At 36.4% G+C, this 26,718-nt stretch overlaps 1 protein-coding gene across 2 annotated transcripts; it reads left to right on the plus strand.

The window, feature by feature from the left end:
* The first annotated feature begins 1,135 nt into the window (after positions 1–1,135).
* On the plus strand, positions 1,136–25,152 carry LOC128226524 (uncharacterized). Of its 2 annotated transcripts, XM_052936447.1 has the most exons (9): positions 1,136–1,276; positions 4,623–4,809; positions 5,602–5,817; positions 6,909–7,124; positions 10,330–10,425; positions 11,086–13,050; positions 18,958–19,029; positions 23,086–23,157; positions 24,661–25,152. In XM_052936447.1, the coding sequence occupies exons 2-9, from the start codon at positions 4,794–4,796 to the stop codon at positions 24,864–24,866; spliced, it is 2,859 nt and encodes a 952-aa protein (XP_052792407.1). In that variant the 5' UTR covers positions 1,136–1,276; positions 4,623–4,793; the 3' UTR covers positions 24,867–25,152. The 2 variants fall into 2 exon arrangements, with proteins under 2 accessions (XP_052792407.1, XP_052792406.1); XM_052936446.1 differs by lacking the exons at positions 1,136–1,276; positions 4,623–4,809 and adding an exon at positions 5,017–5,197.
* Positions 25,153–26,718: the final 1,566 nt, after the last annotated feature.

Here is a 26,718-nt window from a genome sequence, read left to right on the forward strand (position 1 = left end):
GTCTGGTAAAAATTGGTCCGGTCTGGTAAAGCATGCGAGTTTACCAGACCGACTGTCTGGTAAACTCTGAGCTTCATTCGTATAGACTGTTGTTCAAAGAATTTTGATATGTCAAAAAACATGCCCTCCAGGGGCTAGGCCAGTTTTTCTTATATGGCTATAAAGTAAACTTTGAAATCTTCTTCTCTAAAACTGCTGGTCCAATTTCAAAATAATAAGTTCTGCTTGACCTAGGCCAACCAATTTTTATGCCCCCACCACTTAAAGAGGGGGGCATATAGATTTGCCATTGTCCTTCTGTCCGTACGTACGTCTGCCCCGAAAAGTTTGTGTCTCGGATAACTCTAAAGTGTTCATATTACAGACTTGAAACTTCATAGATATATTATTCAGGGTGTGAACTTGTGAACCTGGATATTTTCATCTGCCCAAAATTAATATTTATTGAGTAATGGGCCTTTATTGTGTGAAAATATGGCATTTTTGACAAAGCGGAAGTGGGGGCATCTGTGTCCTATGGACACATTTCTAGTCTACGTAAAAAAAATATTTATCCTTGTTTGTCTGATTACAATGGTTTCACTATACTTAGATCTTTAATATTGACATTACAATCAAGCAAAGAAACTTTTTATGAGTTGTTAGGTATAAATGCCACTATTGTCTACCATGTGTGTTGCACACTTATTCGGGCGCATTTGCCCCGCTTTGCCGAGCTCTTGTTTGATTTAGAAAGTTTGGTTAAAGTTTTTCATGCATGGCCTTTACTCGGAAACTATATATGCTTTACACACTTATCCGATGTCAGCATATTACCAAGTAGGACAAGTCCCATATCTCTTGTACTTTGAATGAACTATTCCCCCTTTGAGTCAAAGTGCCAAAAAGTCGAGCTTGCTGTCTTACGGACAGCTCTTGTTTTGTCATATAATGTATAAAATCATTCAGCACAAATTGTTTGTATGTTTCCAGTCCACTTCATGTGGCATATAGAATTGTCTGCCTGTCCTGTTCGTCTATGAGTCAGGAAATTTGTGTCATGTCTTCAAAAATTATATTGTAACTTTACAACAACCTTGATCTATTATGGACCAAGAATTAATTAAAATGGGCATTTTCCTTTCTATTTAGGTAATGGGGTTTTTGTGAAAGAGTACATTCCAAAGGGATTGCAACTTTTGGAGTACATGGGGAAGTTGAGAAGCTGCAGTCCTAGTGATGGTGAGGAGGATGAGACTTACAAGTATTATTTTCATAACAACGGGAAAAAAATGTAGTGAGTATATTATACATTAATTGTGTAGTTTTAGGAGACATAAAAACGTAGCACAAAATATTTAGTCTTGTGTAATATTTTTAACTGCATTCTGTTTTGTTTTTCCTATCATTCTAAGGCAAAAATAAATTCAGTGTTCCCACTCGTATTTTTTTCTGGAAGTAAATGCACCCCCTAGAGTGAATTTATGGGGGTGCAAGAGCATTTTGGGGGTACAATACTTTAGCAGGGCTTGATTTAAAACACACTCATTGTGTACTGAATTTTAATATCAAGCTCTTTTTAAAAAGAATGAATTATGTTTCTTTATCAAGCATTGGCAATTTGGAAATTTATTTTGTTTTCAATTGCCTTATTTTTAGCTATACTGGCCAAAGGCCAGAGAGCTTATGCCGTCACGCGGTGTCTGTTGTCCGTCCGTGTGTGCGTGCGTCCGTCCGTGCGTGCGTCCGTAAACAATTGTTTGTTTATGCTTTAAAGTATTTAGTTATGATCTAATCTCAATCAAACTTATACAGAAGTTAGATATCCATAAGAGCTCGGTTCCATTTGAGAACCAGCCAGATCTGCCCATGCATGACTGGATTATGGCCCTTGAATTTGTCAAAATTACAACAAAACAGCTTGTTTATGCTCTAAATTCTCCATTTCTTATCTGATCTTCACCAAACTTATGCAGTAGATAAATATGCGTATGAAATCAGTTTCTTCCGAAACCATTTAGATTCGCTTATGAACAACTGGATTATCTCCCTTGAATTTGTCGAAATTGCTATAAAACAGCTTGTTTACGCCGTTTAATTAAGCCTTCATTTCAAATCTGATCTTCACCAAACTTTTACAGAAGTTACATGTAGATATGCATTCGTAGACCATCCAGATTGGCTTAAGAATGACTGGATTATCTCCCTTGAAATTGTTGAAATTGCTATTAAACAGTTTGTTAGTGCAAAAAAGTCTACATTTCAAAACAGATCTTCACCAAACTTGTACAGTTGTTAGATATCTATGAACAGGACTAAACGAACCAAGCCAGTAGAGCACAGGCCCTCATGGGCCTCTTGTTATGGAGTTCCAAGACATTTTACCTCCCATACTATAATGTAATACGGTATGCTTGTTTAGCTGTATATACCTATCATTTACAATGCAGGAATTGAAAAAAGTCTGAAATAATACTGGTTCCCATGATACCGAACACATGCCGGTGCCTGAGTTAACCTAAGGGTCGCGAGTTTTACCATACCTAAACGCCCGGTATAATTATGCCCCATCATATAATGGCCGGGGCATATAGTGTTACCCCTATCCGTCATTCCGTCATACCTTGTCCGGAGCATACCTCCTGAACCACAACATTTAATACTTCACAAATTGGTATGTGAATACATCTTGGTGAAGTCGAGTGTCTGAGTACCAAAATTAGGTCACTGTGACCTTGATCTTTGACCCATATCATAGAAAAACTTTGTCCGGGCTATATTTCCTCAACTATATGCCCTAGAGACATTAAACTTGGCACACTGATACATCTTGGACAGCAGTAGTGTCATGTACCAAAATTAGGTCATTGTGACCTTGACTTTGACCCATATGATAGAAAAACTTTGTCCGGGCTATATTTCCTCAACAATATGCCCTAGAGACATTAAAATTGGCACACTGATACATCTTAGGAACACGGTGTGTCATGTACCAAAATTAGACCACCTTGACCTTGACCTTTGACTCATATAATAGAAAAACTGTCCGGGCTATATTTCCTCAACTATATGCTCTAGAGACATTAAACTTGGCACACTAATACATCTTTGGAAGAAGGTGTGTCATGTACCAATATTAGACCACTGTGACCTTGACCTTTGACCCGTATAATAGAAAAACTGTGTTGGGCATATCTCCTGAACTATAACAGCTACTACTCCACAAATTGGTATGTGAATACATCTTGGTGAGGCGGAGTGTTGCATATGAGTCATTGTGACCTTGACCTTGACTTAATAGAAGATCTAATAATGGTGTGTCTAACTTTTGATGGAGTGATGACCCTATTTTAAGTTCAGCATACAGCGGGACATTTGTGTACAATGGTCACATTCTAGTTTTTGTATTATTTCCTGTGTAGATAAAACATGACAGCCATGTTGAGTTCTCCCTGTTTTCTACTATTATCGCTAAATCTTTATTGATATTTGTTTGTTATCTTTGTTTATGCGACGGAGGGCTCTTTTGACACGTTAGACTGGGTTTTATAAACCAATCATGTCGTAAACCAGTCTAAAGGACTACATCATTACGAGTACAACCAATATCAACCTTGAGAAGTAAATTATATAGCGCACGTCATGCTCGGCTATTTCCGACAATGTTCTGATAGAATATGGAATATTCCACTCCAACCAAGTGCTCAAGCATGCCCACAATTACCAATCAGAAACGTGACACGTTTTTAGGAATCTGAAAACCCTGTTAAGGTGACAAGATAATTTAAAAAGTAACTGCTGTGATTTATGGCTGAAACCAGTAGCCTGCTATAGATGGTTTACATTTTTTTATGGGTAAAGATGCATATTACTCTGATAATGCTAAGATTTGGAAAAGCACCATTATCATTCTCAAAAAGGGGGGAACATATTCCTGGCATATTTAGGGGATATTAATATATTAATTTAATATGTTATGACTTTGCATAATGACTTTGCAATAGTGAGGTAATTTGAATAAAATAGCATTGTATACATGAAGGTCTTTACCTATGTACTTTTAACAAATCTATTCAGTCCAGACAATGAAATATGTTTTAAGAACAAATGTTCTTATAATACTCCAAACTTGAGTACTTATCAGCACAACCTCTGTAATATATTGATATGACAATATAACATAGGATTTGTTTGAGGGAAAAAGATCGGCATAAGTACTTACAATCGAACCTGTTTAAGTGGCCACTGAATACTGAGGCATTTGGTGGTCTTAAAGACAGATGGTTACTTAATACATAATGGAAGTAATGCAGAAAGCTCTCAAAAGCTTTTCAAAACTTCTTGTCTGCATTAAGCGGTCACCTGTCATTAATAATCGATGCTGTTTTTAATGGCCACTCATGACAGGTTTGTATTTCTTTTTATATGCCCATTCAACTATTAACAAACATTCTGTCTTGATGTTAACTGTTTGCCTTTAGAAGTTCCCTGTTGTAGGACCCTAGACAAAGATTGGTAAAGCATTCATCACAAAAAATAGCAATTCAATTAACTGGAAGATTGAATATATGTTCAGTGTTGCATAAAGTAAAAAAAACCTTTTTGTTAACATAGATTACATTGGAACTAAACTGTTCTTTCAGTATTGATGCAACTAACACCAAAGGTCTTGGCAGGATGGTTAATGACTCGGCTAAACCAAACTGTAAGGTAAAAAAGATCATGACTGACAAGCCACGGTTGTGGCTGTATTCCATAAAAGACATACACCCAGGAGAGCAGCTTACCTTTGACTATGGTGTAAAAGATGCTCCATGGAGAAAGCGAAAGGTAATGACATTTTATTATCTTGGAAAGAGTTTGCTAGCAATCTAAAATACCTTCCCATATATTGAGTGTTTTTATTGAGGGAGCAAAGACATAGCCGTCCTTATGTCTGTTGAGTGTATGTGTGTGCGTCCATGCGTGCCTCTGTGCGTCAGACCGACCTTGTGGGGGCTGTAACTTCCTTGCTGATTGAAGGATTCTTAAATAACCTGGCACAAATGTACACTGTCATTATCCAATATGTCACATACAATAACCAGGTCTCTACCTACCAGGTCAAGGTCCCAATTGAGGTTAAAGGTCGAATTTGAGACAAAAAGCCTTGGCCAGTCTGTTACTTCCTTGCTGATTGACTGTTTCATTTTGAGGACTTTAAGAAGCACACCAGCTGGTAAGTCCTCGTGATGTTGCCATTTGTGTGTGTTGTTTAGAGGACTTAATGCAACTAGTTTGGATATAGATGCAAAGTAACACTCAGATTGAATGTTTAAACAAATAAAGAAGAACATTGCAAGAATGAGTGAAACGATATTTTGAACAATGCAACTACCACAAACTATGGGTCTAAACTGTTCTTAATCCTTTACTTCATGAATATTTATTTTGATACTCTACCCACTAAGATAAGGCCAGTTATATTTATGACAGTAAGAATAGCCTAAGGTGCAAAATATCAAATACTCAAACATTGTAGACCCTGATCAGACAGCTCCTCCAAAATCTGGATCTATTTTGTTTGCAAAAAAGCATAACAAGACATAGGCATTGAATGGAAGGGTTAAAATAAAATTTCAGACAGTGACTCTGCCCCCAAAGTAGATGTAGGTCATGATGACAGTGATGATGGTGACGATGATTACGACCAAGATGACAGAGAGGATGACTTTGGAGTACGTAAGAAGAAACTAAAGATGGCTTCTACAAGTACGTCAAAACCAACAGTAAAACCCAAACTGGCAGCAGCAAAAACAGAAGGAATGGCAACAAATACCATTACTACAAAGCCAACAGGTAAATATAGTCTAAATTTGTCAACTCAAACACTGGTTGCTTAGGCATCCTTAGTAACTCAAACTCAATTTGAGCAAATGCTCCATTTTTATGCCCCCTACCACTAAAGTGGGGGGCATATTGTTTTTGCCCTGTCTGTTTGTTTGTTTGTGTCCAACTTTAACATTGGCCATAACTTTTGAAATATTACAGGTAGAGAGTTCATATTTGGCATGCATGTGTATTTCATGAAGCCTCACATTTTGCGTGCAAACATGTCAAGGTCAAGGTCATCCTTCAAGGTCAAAGGTCAAATATATAGGTCAAATTACCAAGTTTAACATTGTCTTTAACTTCTAGTCTAGATAGAGACTTCATAATAGGCATGCATATGTATCTCATGAAGCCGCACATTTTCAGTGCAAACATGTCAAGGTCACCGTTCAAGGTCAAAGGTCAAATCAAGGTTAAACGTCATTTTTGTGACAAAACACTGTGGGGGCATTGCTGTTTCACAAACACAGCTTTCTTGTTCCCATTAGTTTCAAAAGTCGTCTGCTACAGAGGCGTGAAAAGGCGTTTCTATGTGGTGAATGGTTTAAACAACAACTGCCAAGATAATTACTTTAAATAGTGCTTACACAAAACAAGACTGTTTCATTTTGAGGACTTTAAGAAGCACACCAGCTGGTAAGTCCTCGTGATGTTGCCATTTGTGTGTGTTGTTTAGAGGACTTAATGCAACTAGTTTGGATATAGATGCAAAGTAACACTCAGATTGAATGTTTAAACAAATAAAGAAGAACATTGCAAGAATGAGTGAAACGATATTTTGAACAATGCAACTACCACAAACTATGGGTCTAAACTGTTGGTTTGGAAGCCACAGTTCTTAATCCTTTACTTCATGAATATTTATTTTGATACTCTACCCACTAAGATAAGGCCAGTTATATTTATGACATTAAGAATAGCCTAAGGTGCAAAATATCAAATACTCAAACATTGTACACCCTGATCAGACAGCTCCTCCAAAATCTGGATCTATTTTGTTTGCAAAAAAGCATAACAAGACATAGGCATTGAATGGAAGGGTTAAAATAAAATTTCAGACAGTGACTCTGCCCCCAAAGTAGATGTAGGTCATGATGACAGTGATGATGGTGACGATGATTACGACCAAGATGACAGAGAGGATGACTTTGGAGTACGTAAGAAGAAACTAAAGATGGCTTCTTCAAGTACGTCAAAACCAACAGTTAAACCAAAACTGGCAGCAGCAAAAACAGAAGGAATGGCAACAAATACCATTACTACAAAGCCAACAGGTAAATATAGTCTAAATTTGTCAACTCAAACACTGGTTGCTTAGGCATCCTTAGTAACTCAAACTCAATTTGAGCAAATGCTCCATTTTCCCCATTAGTTTCAAAAGTCGTCTGCTACAGAGGCGTGAAAAGGCGTTTCTATGTGGTGAATGGTTTAAACAACAACTGCCAAGATAATTACTTTAAATAGTGCTTACACAAAACAAGACTGTTTCATTTTGAGGACTTTACGAAGCACACCAGCTGGTAAGTCCTTCGTGATGTTGCCATTTGTGTGTGTTGTTTAGAGGACTTAATGCAACTAGTTTGGATATAGATGCAAAGTAACACTCAGATTGAATGTTTAAACAAATAAAGAAGAACATTGCAAGAATGAGTGAAACGATATTTTGAACAATGCAACTACCACAAACTATGGGTCTAAACTGTTGGTTTGCAAGCCACAGTTCTTAATCCTTTACTTCATGAATATTTATTTTGATACTCTACCCACTAAGATAAGGCCAGTTATATTTATGACAGTAAGAATAGCCTTGGGTGCAAAGTATCAAATACTCAAACATTGTAGACCCTGATCAGACAGCTCCTCCAAAATCTGGATCTATTCTGTTTGCAAAAAACATAAAAAGACATGAATGGAAGGGTTAACATAAATGGTGTTGTTGCCATTTGTGTCTGTTGTTTAGAGTACTTAATGCAAATAGTTTGGATATAGATGCAAAGTAACACTCGGATTGGATGTTAAAACAAATAAAGAAGAACATTGCAAGAATGAGTGAAATGGTTCCATGATGTTTTTATGCGTTGCCATATAATGGCCTGGGAATGTAATGTTACCCCTATCCGTACTTCTGTCTTTCCATCGTTGTACCTTGTCCAGAGCATATCTCCTGAACCACAACCACATCATTTATGCTTCACAAATTGGTGTGTGAATACATCTTGGTGAGGCAGAGTGTCGCATTCCAAAATTAGATCACTGTGACCTTGGCCTTGACCTGTGACACATTCTAGTTCTAAATGCATTTTCTACTGCAACAGTTCTGACCCAGATCAGATGTCAGGCGACCTACTTCTTATCAGAATTTAATCTATCTGTCATTCAGATGCAATGATATTTGCCCAAAATGGCAATATTGAAAGAAATAAGAAATAGATACAGAATGATGTTACAGTTTGTTTAACCAGATCAACTGCTTAGATAATTAGGGCCCCACACCTTCCATGAAGAACTCTGGTTGTCATAGCAATGAAAGTAAGAAACTACTTCTCTAAAACGATTGGTCCAATTTCAAAATAATTTCACAGAAATGATCCTTAGTAGGTTCTCTACCAAAGTTGTTCAAAGAGTTATGATAATCAAAAAACATGGCCGCTTAGGACAGGGCCAGTTTTCTTTATATGGCTATATAGAACACTTTGAAAATCTTCTTCTCAAAATTTTGGTCCATTTTCAAAATAATTTCACATAAATGATCCTTGGGTGGACCTCTCTACCGAATTTGATTGAAGATTTATGATATTTCAAAAAACATGGCCACCAGGGGCGGGGTCGGTTTTCCGTATATGCCTATATAGAAAACTTTGAAAATCTTCTTCCCGTAAAGCTGGTTATTTCTGCGGCCATAATATTTTGGGTTTTTGTCAAAAACTAGAAATAACTTATTTTTGCGGATTATTAATTCTGCGTTTCATGAAAAGGGAGTGATAAATTTTTGCGGAACTAACTCTGATTATGGTTGTTATCGATCTGCACGTTGCTGTTTATCAAATTCTACTTTCGATTTCACTACACTTACGATACGGCCTGTATGGCCTAAACCCTGAGAACCAGTCGGCGTTTTAAATATCACTGTTGGCTTTATCGGGACCTAAAGAAACAAAAGTTACTGCAAAACTATGTTTGATATCCAAAAGGAAAGCTACCCGGAATATATATACAAAATAAATGCGTCTCAAATCAAACCAAATGTAGTATACAAAACTGCTTATAATTATCTTAAAGTTATTCTGAGAGTCGCGATTACTGGTATAATGTAATATATGCTAACAGCTTGTATCCGAGGCATGCACCAAGTAAGTTTCAGGGACCACATCTTCTCTTTAAAAATCGCAAGATGTAGGAATCACCTTGTCCGTCCAACGCTTTCTTGCTCGGTCAGTCAGTCATATAATATGAAAACTTTGCCATATTTTCTTAACTATATGCCCTAGAGACATTAAACTTGGTGCATTGATAAATCTTAGGAAGGAGGTCCGTCGTGGTCCAGTATTATGTTATTGTGACCTTGTCCTTGAGCTTTGACCCATATAGAAAAACTGTAACTGGGCAATAACTCAGCATTACCTACAAGCAACAAATCTGGTGTGTGAATGCATCTTGGTGAGCCGGAGAGTTTAGTACAAAAAGGAGGTCGCTGTGTCCTTGACCTTTGACCCATAGATATATTTTTATCCGCACCATATTTCCTACATGTATATGCCACACAGTGGGTTTGAACTGTATTCAATGTGGGAAAGAGAAAGGCACCTTTTATTGACAAAATGTATGTCTTAATAATTTCACTACTTGGAACAAATGCTACGGTGTGGACGTATCAATCACCTTCAGTGATAGTTCTAGTTACACCTAGTCGGAGTATTGGCCCGTTATTACACCTAGCCATAATGTTGGGCATTGCGTTCGACTGATCAGTTTTTACCTGCGAGGATATTCTTACCTGCGTGTTAAATAACTACGGACATTTTATACTGCGGAATAAATGTTTGCGGTTCGATAAAGGGACTGCAGAATAGCAGAAATTTGAGCCCACAGAAATTACCAGCTATACGGAATCCAACACCACTAGTCCAATTTCAAATTCATTTTGCTGAAATGAACCTTGTGTGTCCCTCTATAAATGTTGTTCAAGGTATGATGATATATAAAAAAAACATGGCCGCATGGGCGGGTCAATTTTCCTTATACATCTTTTATATACAAAGAGTATTTGCAATGGTTCCTTTGAACCCCTTAATCAGGTGAGTGATATAGGATCAACATGGTCCTCTTATGACAGGTATTATCAGTGCGTCAAATAGCATAGATCTTGATCTTAAGCTGAATAACTCAGTTTCTGATCTAGATCCAAGGTGTTTGATAAAATTCCTATGCTCAGGGCAAAGTAATGAAGGGGTTAGTATTTCCTGTATTTTATCTTTTTAGAAGATACTGAGAGCTTGGTAGCTTCCAGTACAGACCAAGAACAGAGCGACAGTGAACTGGACAATGGTGATTTTAAACAAAGCATGGCCATTCAAGGTATGTGAGGAACACTTGCTAGAATTTAACCTGTAAATATTACACATGGCACTAGTCTTTGGTGCAAATTTAGGAAACGTCAAAGGGTAGCTTTATTTACTAGCATATTGTGAACAAGTAACATACCATATTCATTTTAATAGACGCTCATGCTCTAATAGATGCACCCCTGGTTTATGCAGAAAAGATATTAAACAGGGCTCGAATTTAACTTTGCGGTTACCAACAGAGTATATGACTGACGATTGTCAAACTCCTAATTGATTTGACATTTTCGCAGGGAAAGCTATCTATACAAAATTAGATAGCAAAATATGTTCTAATAGTATCTACTTGGTAATCTCCGACAGTAATAGGTGTAGCTTTTGAGGCAGTGTAATTGGTATTTGTAAATTGTGTAATGTATGAGGAATTCATCAGTAGAACGTCCTCATAATGTTGAAGTGTGTGACAATAAGAAGTCACCATTTAGACAGAGTATCTGACATTTCAACGCCTCCTTGCATCAATGAATTGCTGTCTTTCCAGGACACTTATTTCTGCAGTTGTATGATTTTTCTTACTTTAATGAAAAAGTTGCAGATGATCATGACATTTTTGCAGACAAGAATTGCAAAGCTTGAAAATCATTTAACCAACCATTTATCCATTTCTTTACAGAAGCCAATGATGAAAGGTGGTCTGATGAAGATATAAGTCTTGAGGATAGTGGTGATGAATATATACCCCCTGTGAGCAGTGACTTTACATACAGTGAGGAAGACATTGTGGATGCTGATGCCCAATATAAAGAACAGTTAGATGAGTCATATAATGCTGAAGAACATGTGTCGGACAGCACAAGTGATTCTGATGTTATTCCTATAGAGCAGGAGTTAGTAAATAAGTTGACAAAACCGAATTTAACTATAATGCAATCAAAAAAGAAAGAGGATGGCACTCGAATATGGGACAAAAAACACTGTTGTCAATACTGCATGAAGTTGGTGGCAAAACTGCCCCGACACTTTGAGCAAAAACATAAGCACGAGTTTGAGGTGGAACAAGTTCTGTCTCTTCCGAAAAAGTCCCCTGCCAGGAAAGAGAAGTTGCGAGAATTAATGAATGCTGGAGACTTTTTACATAATAAGAATGTGATTGCTAAACAAACAGGAAACTTGATCCCTTTCAAGAGACCAAAAGAAGAAGATTCAAGTAGGGCTAGCGACTATGTCACTTGTAGCCAGTGTTTGGGCTTGTTTTTAGGACGTGATCTCTGGAGACATGCCAAACGATGTCCAAAGCAAAATCGCACTGCAAGAAAACAGAAAAGGATCAATCACCAGGCAGCTGGTTTAGCATTGATGCATTCTAATGATTTTAGTAAGAATGAATCGTTCAAAACAGACATTGTAAACAAGTTTTCATCTGATGAAGTATCATTTGTTGCAAGACATGATGAGCTGATAGTAAGGTTTGGAGAAAAGCTGTATAGTAAACATTCGCAGCAGCCACATCAGCATCAATACGTAAGACAGAAAATGAGAGAAGTGGCTCGTCTACTTATGAATGCAAGAAAATCTGATGGAAACATTCACAACTTGATGGACTGTGTTGATCCTGTAAAGTTTCCATCTATTGTTGAGGCAGTAAAAGTAACATGTGGTTTTGATGGAAATGGCAAATACAAAGTTCCATCACTGGCTCTTAAGATTGGACACTCATTGAGAAAATGTGCCAATATTTTGAAAAACCAAAGTCTTGTTACAAGGAACTCAAATTTGAAGGAGAAAGCCAATAGTTTCTTAGAACTTTGTGATGGTGAATGGGCTGCTGAGGTTTCTAGTGCTGCGCTGCAGAATTTACATGCGGAAACCTTCAACAAACCAAATAAAATACCAATGGCAGAAGATTTGAAGAAGCTACATGATTATCTTAAAGCACAAGCAGACACACTGCAAAAATCACTGACAGAGTTTGCGGACAAAGACCACTGGAGAGAACTTGCCAATGTGACGCTTGCACAGATTGTTCTTTTCAATAGAAGAAGGGGTGGTGAGGCAGAACGCTTGGAAGTTTCCCAGTATTTGAAAGGAACCCAACAATCAGTGAAGATGCAGGCAGAAGTGGCCAGTTGCCTGTCGCCATTTGAAAGGCAGCTTGCTGAAAATATGAAAAGAATTGAAATCAGAGGAAAACGTGGTCGACGTGTACCAGTCTTACTTACAGATAAACTTCACCAGCAAATGGAAATTCTTATGAAAACAAGAGAAGTAGTTGGAATCAGCACTAGGAACATTTATGTATTCGCAAGATTCGGAGATGCTGAATTTCCGCTTAGAAGTTCTGATGTGCTGAGAAAATTTGCTTTGGAATGTGGTGCAAATAACCCAGAACTCATCACTTCCACTTCTCTTCGGAAACATGTGGCCACAATTTCTCAGATACTCAACCTCAAAGACAATGAGTTGGATCAATTAGCCAACTTTCTTGGTCATGATGTGAGAATCCATAGGGAATTCTACAGATTACCAGAGGATACTATTCAACTTGCTAAAATTAGCAAGCTTCTTGTTGAGTTAGAGAGTGGAAAAATTCAAAACCATGAGGGAAAAACTCTGGATGAGATTCATCCAGATGTTGAAGGTAAGATTGTCAAAATATTCTGATACATAGATATATGGCAAAATCTCCATTTTCATACTGTAAAGTCTTGCTATATTGACCACCTTAAAAGACAATCACAAGGGATGATTTTAGACAGGTGAACTTTAAATGAAGGTCAATAATAGTCCAGAAAGCTCCTGCAGGATCTTTCTGCTCTATTTTCGGTCTTCTTTTTGCAACCACCTGCACCAAAAGACTGCTACGCATCTACAACAAGTGGTCACTTTGAAATCTCAAACATCTGCAACCATGTCTCTGTAAGGGGTCAATAGATTTGCATGAAACTTAGTCGAAATATTAATTATGATCATAATGGAAGGATAGAAATCCGCCGGAGCATATGGTAAAGGTGAGCTATTGTGACCGCCTCTTGTCTGATGTCCGGCATCTGTTCACACTTTTTATGCCCCCACCACTAAAAGAGGGGGGTGGGGGGAGGCATATAGATTTGCCATTGTCTGTCTGTACATCCGTACGTCCAGAAAAGTTTGTGTCGCGCGTAACACAAAAAGCGTTTGTACTTCAGACTTGAAACTTCATAGATATATCATTCAGGATGTGAACTTGTGCACCTGGGTATTTTCATCTGCCCGAAATTAATATTTACGGAGTTTTGGGCCTTTATTTTGTGAAAGACAAAGCCTATGGACACATTTTCTAGATTCCTCTGAAACTGCTCTCTTGAACTTGATTCAACTTTGCATATTTGTTCCTGAGGTGTTTCCTTTAAAAGTTGTTCAAAGAATTCCATTCCATAAAGAACTCTGGTTGCCATGCCAACTGATAAAAAAGTCTTTAACAATCTTTTCAAAAATCACTTGACCAGATTTGACAAATATTTGGCACAAAAAGTGTTTAAGTGACTCTCTACCAAGATTGTTCAGATCATGATAATGTCGTATTTTTGGTTAATTTTTTTATTAAAATTCTCAGTAGCCATTCAAGGTAGAGCTTTGAAGCTTCTTATAGTTGTCTGACATCATAATAGCAACAAACGTCCACCATAGCTGAGTGCTTAGAGCTTACGGGTTGGGAGGTCCGTGGTTCAATGTCCCCAAGCCGGTCAAACCAAAGACTTGCAAATTGGTAATAATGACTTCCCTCCTTGACGCCCAGGATTTCGGGTTAGCATTACACTGGTTCGTTGGGTGTCAGAATAATTTGACGGGCCAGGTTTCAGTCCCAGGTGTACCTCATAAGTCACCAGGAGAGTTGAAGTCAGAGGTGAGGAGCCGTTGTCGCACTCTCCTGACCTTCTGACCAAAACCACAGAACCATGCAAAAGTGCCATACGGTGAATGCAAACAACATAATAGCAACAAGAGTGCCATAACTCATGACTGCATTTTGTCAAAGTTATGTCCCTTTTTTTGTCAGAATTTCGGTTACCATTCAAGGTAGAGCTTTGAAACTTCTTATAGTTGTCTGACATCAGTGTTGCAACAAGAGGGGGGCAAGTTCTTACCAGGTGTGGTCTGGATTTAATCTTTGTTGTCATATAATCAAATCTTTAAAAGCTCTTTAACCTTTTACTCCATAGATATGCCTATTGACTCCTCTGTAGCAGAAGACTTTTGAAGACAGTGTGGGAAATGGAGCATGTGATCATAATGATTAAATGCTCCTTTTCCCACAATGTTTGCAAAGCCATTCTATATGGTTATCCTTTCTCCAAGATTATCTTCCTATCCATCATTTACTTTCATTGTGAATTCCCGTGCCAAAAAAGGTTCGCTAAAGCTAAGCTAAAAGCTGTGCTAAAAGCACAGCTAAAAGCACAGCTAAAAGCACAGCTAAAAGCTTAGTGGTATTGGCCCGAAAAAGCGCAGCTTTTTTTTATAAAAAACGCAGCTTTTTGGGGAAAAACAATACAGCTGCTTGCGCTAAAGCTATGCTTTTTGCCAAAATAGCTTAGCTAATTTCTTAAAAAAGCTCAGCTCTTGGTGATATTGGGCAAAATAGCTAAGCTTATTTTTATGAAAAGCGCAGCTTTATGGCGGTATTGGCCCAAAAGCTAAGCTTTTTGATGGAGCTGCGCTTTTTCTTAAATAGCTAAGCTAATTATGAAAAGCGCAGCTTTATGGCGGTATTGGCCCAAAAGCTTAGCTTTTTCTAAAATAGCTTAGCTAATTATGAAAAACGCAACTTTATGGCGGTATTGGCCCAAAAGCTAAGCTTTTTGATGGAGCTGCGCTTTTTCTTAAATAGCTAAGCTATTTTATGAAAAGCTCAGCTTTTTGGCGGTACTGGCCCAAAAGCTTAGCTTTTAAAATAGCTTAGCTAATTATGAAAAGCGCAGCTTTTTGGCGGTATTGGCCCAAAAGCTTAGCTTTTTCTAAAATAGCTTAGCTAATTATGAAAAGCGCAGCTTTATGGCGGTATTGGCCCAAAAGCTTAGCTTTTTCTAAAATAGCTTAGCTAATTATGAAAAGCACAGCTTTATGGCGGTATTGGCCCAAAAGCTTAGCTTTTTCTAAAATAGCTTAGCTAATTATGAAAAGCGCAGCTTTATGGCGGTATTGGCCCAAAAGCTTAGCTTTTTCTAAAATAGCTTAGCTAATTATGAAAAGCGCAGCTTTATGGCAGAATTGGCCCAAAAGCTTAGCTTTTGGATGGGACTGTGTTTTTTCTTCAAAATAGCTTAGCTAATTATGAAAAGCGCAGCTTTATGGCGGTGTTGGCCCAAAAGCTTAGCTTTATGATGAAGCTTTTCAAATAGCTTAGCTAATTTAGCGCAGCTTTTTAAAAAAAAAAACGTAGCTCCTATTTTCATCAAAAAATACCACAGGTGAAGAAAAGATTTTACAAAAAACGCACTAAATACACACTTGAGTGTATCTAAAGTGCATTTTTTAACAAAAATATACGCTTTAAATGAAATTAAAAAAAAAAAAAATGCACCAAGTGTGTTTAAACCCTGTTATATAATATATTGAACCATCAAAAATAGAACACATTTGAATAAATACATAGACATTTTGCTTTATTTAAATTTCCTAAACATGAGTTTGTGTTACATATATTGTTATTATTTCATATTTAATTTTACATGACACCTTGTAACTGGACATAATGTATTTACAGACAGACAAACAAGTACATATTTGTCAAAATTAGCAATAATAAAATAACCTTTTACTCAGTGGCAAAAATAATTGATAGAAAATCATGAAACTGTTAAAGCTACAAATTGGAAAATGACAGTCTCAAGGATCTTTGTTATATTTTGTCAAATCTAGAGATTCCTGACAGCTCTGGAATAAAACAGGGTATCATATTTTAAATATGTAATGACTTTATTAGTACTTAACTTAAATTGATTGACCCAAATTGGCCAGTTTCCAATAACTGGTAAGCCATGTGGCAGATGGCAGTTTTATGACACCTCCAAAAACCAACATTTGTATAGCATTATAGGTGCTAGTGTGCATATGTATGGAAACATGGCAATTTCAGCTTATAATATGTTAATATGATATTAACATATATATAAGGATGAAAACAAGTGCATCTTCATAGAGTTTTAAAAACTACGTAAATCTACTATCTGGGACCAATAATCCTACATCCGGCTACTATCTACAACAGCATTATTATTTATTAAAATATGTGCACTAGATTGAAAGTTGACAAATAAAAGTCCCACATGTAGTCAAGTGTCATAACAGTGAAATTAACAAATGAAATAAAGAATACATACCATGACCTGAGTGCTTTCACATGTCAGTTTATCACAAATCATCCAATAGTGGTATGTCATGTTTCTAATCATAGTTCATATTTATCTGATCTAATGATCATTATTTTACTTCACTAATTCCTTTACTATTAATTTGTTTAATTGGTGTGAATTCATTTATTAATTAAAAACATCATCAAAATTCTTTTAATGAAATCCCAACAAAATGGCTACCAGTAGCTTTGATTTGAAATTGGCTCCCTAAATGCTGAGATTTAATTGGTCATTGGTACAATCAGATAAGATCAGGCTTATCATGCATGTTGTAAAATTGGAAAGGAAATGACAAAGAATTTGGTAGTGGCATTACAAGAAATTTAAGGAATAATAATTCTATAAATGTTGTTATTACATGCAATTGATTATTGCCTATAAGTAAAATGTGTTCTTTTGATTTAAATAAAAAATATAATATATTTTTGATTTTTAAAATAATCTTTCTTTTTATTTCATTATTTTATTTTATTTAGTTTGAAGGTATATTGATCAATAATAAAATGCTTATTTACTGATTGATTGATTGATTGATTGATTGATTCATTCATTCATTCATTCATTCATTCATATTCTTGTATTTATGTGTATATTTCATAAATGTTAACTTTATTACAAAAGATACTACTTTGTTTTACCTAAACTAAAAGATGCACTTCTTAGTAAAAAGATACACTTAAAATGCACTCTTTAATGACAGTAGATTATCAATAAAACTAAAGATACTTTTAAAAGGGATGCAAATAAAAAAGATGTATCTTCTGTTCCTGCCAAAATATTTATGCCAAAAACTACAGAATAATGTGTCATAAATAAATAATAAAAAAATGAATTTCACAATATAAACCTTTGTTTTTCTCCAAAAGCTTAGTCTTTGTTTGAAAAGCTTAGTCTTTTAAAGAAATACTAACCCCAATTTTAATTTTGGAAAAGACGCAGCTAATATGAAAAGACGCAGCTTTTCTAAGAGGCAATCTTTTACCTAGTCAAAAGACGCAGCTTTAGCTAAGCTTTGATTTAAAAAACGCATCTTCATAAACAAAAAGCGCAGCTTAGAAGAAAAAACTCAGCTTTTAGAGAAAAGAACATAGCTTTTGTGCAGCTCTTTTTTAAAAAGCGCAGCTTTGAAGAAAAAGCGCAGCTTTTTAGAGAAAAAAACATAGCTTTAGCTAAGCTATTATTAAAAAGCACAGCTTTTGCTAACCTTCCTATAAAAAACACAGCTTTTGCTAAGCTTTTTCAAAATAGCTTAGCTAAAAAAACGCAGCTTTTGAAAAGCATAGCTTTAGCTAAGCTAAAGCTGCGCTTTTAGAAAGCTGAGCTTTTTTTTGGCACGGGTTAGTCTAAAAATACCATATGTAGTAATCAGTTCAGGGTTGAAAGGAATGTTTTATGTCGTAGATTCAAACTCAGATAAAGCCCCATGTTATATTTTCAATTGTTTTGGTTCTCATAAAAAGCACAGTGTTATGCTGTCAAATTATTTGGATATCAGATAAAGCCTCATGTAGTGGAGGCATATAGGGTTGCCCTTGTCTGTATGTTTGTCCGTCGTACGTACGTCTGTCTGTACTTCCGTCCTTATGTCCTAAAGATTTTGTGTGATCTAATTCTTGAAAAGTATTGCCCAAATTCTCACCAAACTTTACACACATGTTTGTGACCACAATATCTTGATCAAGTTTGACAGCCATGTAAATCACTTCAGTTATTTTGGATGTACGGCCTTTTATTTGCAAAAGTATGTCGATTTTGACAAAGTGGAAGTGGGGGCATCTGTGTCCTATGGGCACATTTCTAGTTTAATCTCAGATAAAGCCCTGGCTTTTCTTTCACAAAGTGTCTTGAGTCGAGATCGTGCTCGAACTCAGAATTTCAATCTCAAATATTAACCTCATGTGATTTCTGATGGTGAAATTTTGAGTTTGAGCACGATCTCGACTCAAGACGCTTTGTGAAAGCCGTGCCAGGATCACAGATAAAGCCCCATGTAATATTGTCAAATGGTTTGGATCTCGGTTAAAGCCCCATGTTAAATGGGCTTTTGTCTAGATCCAAACTGTTTGCATATAGGTCATCAATGGGCAGGAAAATTTGCCACTTCTGTGCACAATTGGGGAAAATGCATGTTACAGATCTTTCTATTGTTCCAGATCTTCAAGTAGAAATCCCGAGCGCCGAGTCCTCAGCTGATGGAGAGACAGATGGAGTTCCATCGAGAAAAGGTGATTTAGAATTTGAAAATCTCTTTCTATTTGCAGCTCCGAGTATGAGTTTTTATGCCCCCACTTCTAAAATATGGGGGGCATATAGATTTGCCTTTGTCCGTCTGTCCGTCCGTTTGTACATCTGTCCGTACGTCAGTACGGCACAGTAATTTTGTGTCTCACATAACTCTAAAAGCCTTTGTACTACAGACTTGAAACTTCATAGATATAATATTCAGGGAGTGAACTTGTGCACTTGGGTGTTTTCATGCGCCCAAAATTAGTATGTATGGAGTTATGGGCCTTGGTTTTGTGAAAATATGGCATTTTGACAAAGAGGAAGTTTGGGCCTCTGTGTCTTATGGACAGATTTTCTAGTTAAAAATTTGATGCTTAAAGTAAAAAATGAAATAATTGTGTGACAGATAATGAGATTTTGCTTCATTTTGAGGACTGTAATAAGCACAGAAGCTGAAAGGCCTCATGATGTTGCAGCTGATGAGTTGTTTAGAGGACTTTATGCCAACAGTTTGGATAAAGATGCCATATAAGACTCAGATTGTTTGTTTAAACAAATAAAGATGAAAATTGCAAGAATGAGAGAAATAGGTCCATCAGAACCATGATGTCAGGGCTCCAGATAGGGTGTGTATTTAACATGCTAAAATCTTCACCAGTATTTCTTCACTATTGTTAGAATCATTTTGAAGAGACCATTCTTCTGAGTGGTGACAGTATAGGGTCTTGTTAAGAAATATTGAAATTTTGTAAAAATTGTATTATTTATCTGTAGCTGATTGTTGAATATGCATTGTTTACAAACAGTTTGGACCCATATCAGATGCCCGATAACTTTTTCTAAGCTTATCTTTAGATGGGATGTATTATGTGAACATCCAAGGCGGGTGGTGGGTGTTTGGCGGGAAAGCTTTGTCACGGGTAATTTTTGGACAACCGCTTATCCAATCCTCATCAAACTTTACACAAGTGTATGTTGCCATAAGATCCTGTGTAAGTTCGATACTCATCAATATCCATCAAGTTTCTACAGACTTTAGGCCCTTTATTTGTAGAAATTACTTACAAAAGACTTTGTCACAGGGAATATTTCGAGAACTGCTTATCCATTTCCCATCAAACTTTACACACATGTATGTTGTCATAAGGTTCTGTGCAAGCTTGATCCTCATTACTATTCATGAAGTTTCTGCAGAGATAAGGCCCTTTATTTGTTGAAATTATTTAAAAAAAGACTTTGTCATGGGGCTTTTTAGAGAACCGTTTATCCAATCCTCATCAAACTTTACACATATGTATGTTGCCAGAAGATCCTGTACATGTTGGATCCTTATTAACATTCATCAAGTTGCTGCAGAGAAATGGCCCTTTATTAATTGAAATTAATTAAAACTCAGGAATTGTTACAGGGCAATATTTTTGGAACCTTTGCAGATACAGACTTGATAATTGGCTTTCATAAAACCCTTCATTGGTTTGGTAACTCTTTTTAATTAGTCCACTTGAATTTAGATAATTTTGTTGCCAGATGGGCGTATTTTGTGTTTTGGCACTCTTGTTCTGATTAGCATTTAATCTTTTGTCACTCAGACAGTATATTTGCATTGAAATTTGATCTGGATGGCAAAAATGAAAGAAATAGATATTCAGGTTGTTGCAGTGTATTGAACAAGATCAACTGCTTAGATGATTACTTTAAATAGTGCTTGCACAAAACAATACTTTGCTTCATTTTGAGGACTCTATTAAGAACACCAGCTAACATGTCATCATGATGTTGCTATGTTGTTTTTTTTTTGGTTTTGTTGTTGTCGTCCGTTTCTGCCAACTTTGAGCTAATTGGACTTCCCAGAGAGAGGGAAGCTGATACAGAGGAACCCGGGCAAGGCCCTACTCATTTTGAAGGAGCCCTCTGGTTCTTTAACATGCCCAGTGTATAGCACTGATACATGGGACCTCGGTTTAAAGTCTCATCGAAAGACTGGTCAGGTGGGGGATCGAACTCATGACCCCTAGATCAAGTGTCTAGCATCTAACTAGTCAATTCTCCCAAGGTGTGAATGAAACGGTAAATGCATGGGAAACTCAAGATTTTAGTACGCTAGGCAGCCAAGCATTGCAAGAGAGGCCCTGACAGTCTCATGGTGGAGGTTTAATTCACTGACTGAACACAAAGAATAACGGTAAATCAGAACTCTTAAACTCATTGTAGACCCCTGATCTGGGTCAACAATGTTGGCCAATGTCTATTTACTGAATAGGGAAAACAGACGTTAACAACAAAAACAGTCAAATAACCATTTTTTTGGGAATTGTGTTCCCCATTTAAAATGTTACCCTGTGGGACGGGCCTCTATTTAGCTTTTCTTGTACGGGTGCAGGGTCCGACTGTCATGTTTTTCTCAAATTTATGGCGATAACAGTTTAGTCATGCTTGGGTAAATGTCTTTAAGGCAAATAGTTTGGATATAGATGCAAAGTAACACTCAGATTGGATGTTAAAACAAATAAAGAAGAACATTGCAAGAATGAGTGAAACAGTACCATGATGTTTTTATGCCCCCCAAAAGTGGTGGCATTTAGAGTTGTCCGTCCGTACGTCCGTCTGTTCGTACGTCCATCCAGAAGATTTTGTATGGTCTAAATCATGAAAAGTATTTGTTTAATTCTCACCAAACTTTACACACATGTTTGTGACCATATCTGGATCAAGTTTGACAGCCATGTAAATCACTAGTCATTTTGGAGTTACACGTAACAGCCCCTTTATATTTTGTGAAAATATGGCATTTGTGACAAAGTGGAAGTGGGGGCATTTGTGTCCTATGAACACATTTTCTAGTTCTAAATGCATTCTCTACAAACAGTTTGGACCCAGATCAGATGCCAGGTGACTTACTTTATCAGAATTTAATATTTCTGTCATTCAGATACTATTTGCTTAAAATGGAAATAATGGAAGAAATAAGAAATAGTTACAGAAGGTTGTTACAGTTTTTTTAACCAGATCAACTGCTTAGAGAATTACTTTAGTGCTTGCACAAAACAATGCTTTGCTTCATTTTGAGGACTTTCATTAGCACACCAGCTGGCAAGCCCTCATGATGCAAAACAGTTTGGATATAATATGCAAAGTTAAACTCAGTGCAGAGGACATTTCATCTCGGTTGAGCAATCTTAATCTTTACAGTCTGAACTTTTTACCTTATATGTTATTTTTATACTCATCCCCAATTAAAGCATCTAATGATATGGCAAAATGTCTAATGAAAAAGAAAAATGCAAAATTTGAATAGTTTTGAAAATGTTGTGGGATTTGAGCTTGTGCTCATTGTAAGCAAATGCATTATTTCCCACAATATTTTCAAGTAGCCTTCATCAGATGCCTGAAAAGGCGCTTCTATGAGGTAAAGGGTGACGCAATTTTTTATCTCTAATTGATGTCTGCTTTATTTTGGCAAAATTTCTTATTTCTTTCATTATTGCCATTTTGTGAAATGGTTTGGATCTCAAATGAAGCTCCATGTTATACTATGAATTGGTTTGGATCTCAGATAGAGCCCTATGTTATACTGTCAATTGGTTTGGATCTCAGATAAAAAGCGACATTATACTGTCAATTGGTTTGGATCTCAGATAAAGCGCGACATTATACTGTCAATTGGTTTGGGTCTCAGATAAAGCGTGATGCTATATTATCAAATTATTTGGATCTCAGATAGAGCCCCATGTTGTTTTGTCTATTGCTTTCAATCTTAGATAAAGCCTCATGTTATATTGTCAATTGGTTTTGATCTCAGATAATACGCGATGTTATACTGCAATATTATTTTGATCTTAGATAGAGCCCCATGTTATAATGTCAAATTTTGGAATCTCAGATAAAGCCCCATGTAATATTGTCAAATGGTTTGGATCACAGATAAAGCCCCATGTTATATGGGCTTTTGTCTAGATCCAAACTGTTTGCATATAGGTCATCAATGGGCAGGAAAATTTGCCACTTCTGTGCACAATTGGGGAAAATGCATGTTACAGATCTTTCTATTGTTCCAGATCTTCAAGTAGAAATCCCGAGCGCCGAGTCCTCAGCTGATGGAGAGACAGATGGAGTTCCATCGAGAAAAGGTGATTTAGAATTTGAAAATCTCTTTCTATTTGCAGCTCCGAGTATGAGTTTTGAAAGAAAAGTTATTTGATGCCTAATGTTAAAATAAAATAATCGTTGGACAGATAAGTGGATTTCTGGATATTTACTCTGTGAATTGTAAAAAAAAAACTTAATTGTTTTCTTAATCAAGGAGAAGCAACACGTCTTTATTAAAACTTTATTGAAATAATTATGTTACCCAGTTTGTTTAAATACCTAGATTACAATTTGCAGTTTCTCTTTTAAGAAAAACCTTTAGGGTAGATACATGTACTTCATTCCATAAAAAAGTTTATCTGTTGCACTGGAAATGTAGATATCCACAGAAATTATATTGTTACTAGAATTGTTGAGGTTAGAGATATTAAAAATGTTTGATTATGCAGAGTTAATTTGGTCTTTAAATGGTACCATCTGCGCATGTGTGTCGAAGTTCTGTAGTGTGTGCATCTGTCTGCATTTCTGTGTTCCAATTGTAACACCTACATTCCTTATCAGATTTTCATATCATCAGGAAAAAAAACTTGTTTACATAAAGACTATGAGTTGTGCCACATGCCAATGTCAGGAGCTCAAAGGTCAAAGTAACTATTCAATGTCAAATTACATACATTATTATCTACATTTTTGTGTCTGGTCCGGAACTCCTACACTCATGTTACAGTTTTTAATACATTGGCACAAATGTTCTTTATGTGTTTAGCCACATTCCAAGAGGTGACTTAAAACTTGTCCAGTATGAGAATTACCAATCAGACGCTTCTAAAATAGTTCTTTGAATGTCTGATTTATCATGTTTGAACTTTCAACATATAGTTGGTAAGACTTGAAAATGTACTTGAATTTAAATCTGACCTATCAGATGTTTTAGAAAATGTTTCTCAGTCAAACAGTTTTATAAACACCTAAGGCCATATTCATAAAGCTCCTAAGGAAAATCTCAAACTTAAGTGAAAATTTCAAATGCAGATTTCAGTTTATTTTCAATTATACTTCAATGAAACGTTTGCATGCTTTTGAAAATTACGTTTTTTCACAAGCATGCAGTTTCATTGAAGTATTGTGGGTAAAAATAGAGAAATCTGCATTTGAAATTTTCACTTAAGTCTGAGATTTTTCTTAGGAGCTTTATGAATACGGCCCCAGACCTCATCTATTCTTGTTCTGCTATATTAAAATTTTATCCCTTTTTATTGAACGTTTTGGATAAACTAATGGTATTCACATGTCCTCTACCTATAGCTCCAAGGTCAATGTCGCAGCAAATTTAGGTATTATTTTCATTTGTTCTATAACCGTCCCATATTCTTTATCCCATTTTCAAAATATTGTAGGCTATAATCATAAGCTGAAGGCGTGTCTGACACATGACCTTTGATGATCTATCCAAGGTCAAGGTCACTATTTACAGATTTATAAACGCTTTAGACTTCAATTATTTCTCTGTTTATTTGTAAAAACTGAAGCATTTCCATTTTCAGTCACTTGTAAGAAGAAAAGCACTAAAAGGACCATGTGGTCGGAGGAGGAAAAAAAGGCTGTCCATCAATTCCTGGGAAAGTTCTTCGTGAGTGCCAAACTCCCGGGGAAGGCACTATGCCTTGAAGCTAAGAGCAAAGCGGCAGTGCTGAGCCATCGTCCATGGCAACAAATCAAATTCTATATTAAAAACCATAAAGTGGTGTGAGATTCACAATACATTCAACAATTGGACAACCCAGTTTGATTGAACTTCGATGACATAAGACAATACATTTTATTGTGTGTAACACATTATTCAACAAGAATTTCAGTCAAATATGTCATATTAAACCATAGGAAGTGTTATGTACAAAGGTGATTACTTTGGCTCCATATTTTATTGAATCATCCCCTTTTATGCTTTTTCAACTCATTGTACTTATTTCTAGAACTATCATACATCAGTCATTAGGTTTTGGTAACAATGGAGCTTGATTAAAATCTTTCCTTAATATGCTATTTTTAGCTCCCCTGAGTATGCACATGTCAGGTATTGTGATCGGTCTCCATCCGGCGTATGTCATACGTCGCATGTTCACTTTTCAAACATCTCCAAAACTACAGGTCCAATTTCAAACTAATTTCACAGAAATGATTCTTGGGTCGACCTTTACCAAAGATGTTCAAAGAATGATGATATCTCAAAAAACATGGCCACCAGGGGCAGGCCAGTTATTCTTATATGGCTATATAGAAAAAATTGAAAATCTTCTTCAAAACTACTGGTCCGATTTCAAAATAATTTCTCAGGAATGATCCTTGAGTGGACCTCTACCGCCAGTTTTCCTTATACACCTATATTGTAGAGAATTTTTGTAATGGTTCTTTGGTAGCCCTTTTATCAGGTGAGCGATATAGGACCATTATGGTCCTCTTGTTAAACTAATCCACGATGAAAGCATCTGACAAAAACTAATAAAATCAATTTGAAATGAAAATGCCTATTTCCAATAGCTTTGCAAACTTTGTGGGAAATCAAACAATTGCTCATTATGAGCAAATACTCAATTACCCACATTGTTTTCAAAGGTCATGCAATACAGATGCCTGAAAAGGTGTTTCTATGAGGTAAAGGGTTAAAACGGTGTAATACATAGAGGATCTTACATGAGTGTTTATTCCATATCATTTTTAGCTCGTCTGTTTTTCGAAGAAAAAAAGTCGAGTTATTGAGATAGCCTTGGCGTCGGCGGCGTCTGCGTCTGCGTCGGCGTCCAAAAACTTTAACCTTACCTCATAACTCAAAAACCGTTCAACATTTTCAAATGAAACTTTGTACACATGTTCCTAGGAATAGTACGCATATCTATACAAGGTCACATAACTCTGGCTTTACTTATTTTTGAGTTATTCCCCTTTTTCGGACTTAAAACAGACGAGCGTTGGCACCCACTCTGCGGTGCTCTTGTTATGAAACGAGTTGACTAAAAAGCATGACACAAGCCTTGGCGAGTGTCATATGGTTTTAGTCAACGAGTTTCATAAAAATGATATGGAATAAACACTCGTGTAAGATTCTTTTTATAACATTAAGAGGAATTTTCGAAAAAAAAAATCAGTTAAACACACTAGACAAATCGTCATCCGTATAGGTTTTTGCCGTTAAAGGAGGGAATAAAAATGCGATGTCATATCAACATCCTGAATACAGCTACGTCATACGCAAAGTCAGCAGATGGTACCTTGCTAGGCATTTGAGCATATTTATAGACGGTTTCAAGTTTTATTTATGTAACTAGTTAAGAAAAGAACATTGTCTTGCTGCAGTTTATCGGTTTGTAAACTGCAACGGGCGTGTGCAAAGTATGTGAATCCCATGTAAACTTTGCACGCACCCCGTTGCAGTTTACAAACCGATAAAACCCCAGCGAGACGACGTTTATTTCATTTTAATTTTATTTATATTTTGATAAAATAGGATTTAAGCTTGACATGCGATTTATTCAAAATGTATTCGGAAACATCACAGAAAAAGAGAAATACAGGTGTATGTTGCTTAATGGCGAACCCCTCGATCG

Source organism: Mya arenaria, chromosome 3, assembly GCF_026914265.1.
Source record: "Mya arenaria isolate MELC-2E11 chromosome 3, ASM2691426v1".
NCBI classification, from domain to species: Eukaryota; Metazoa; Mollusca; class Bivalvia; order Myida; family Myidae; genus Mya; species Mya arenaria.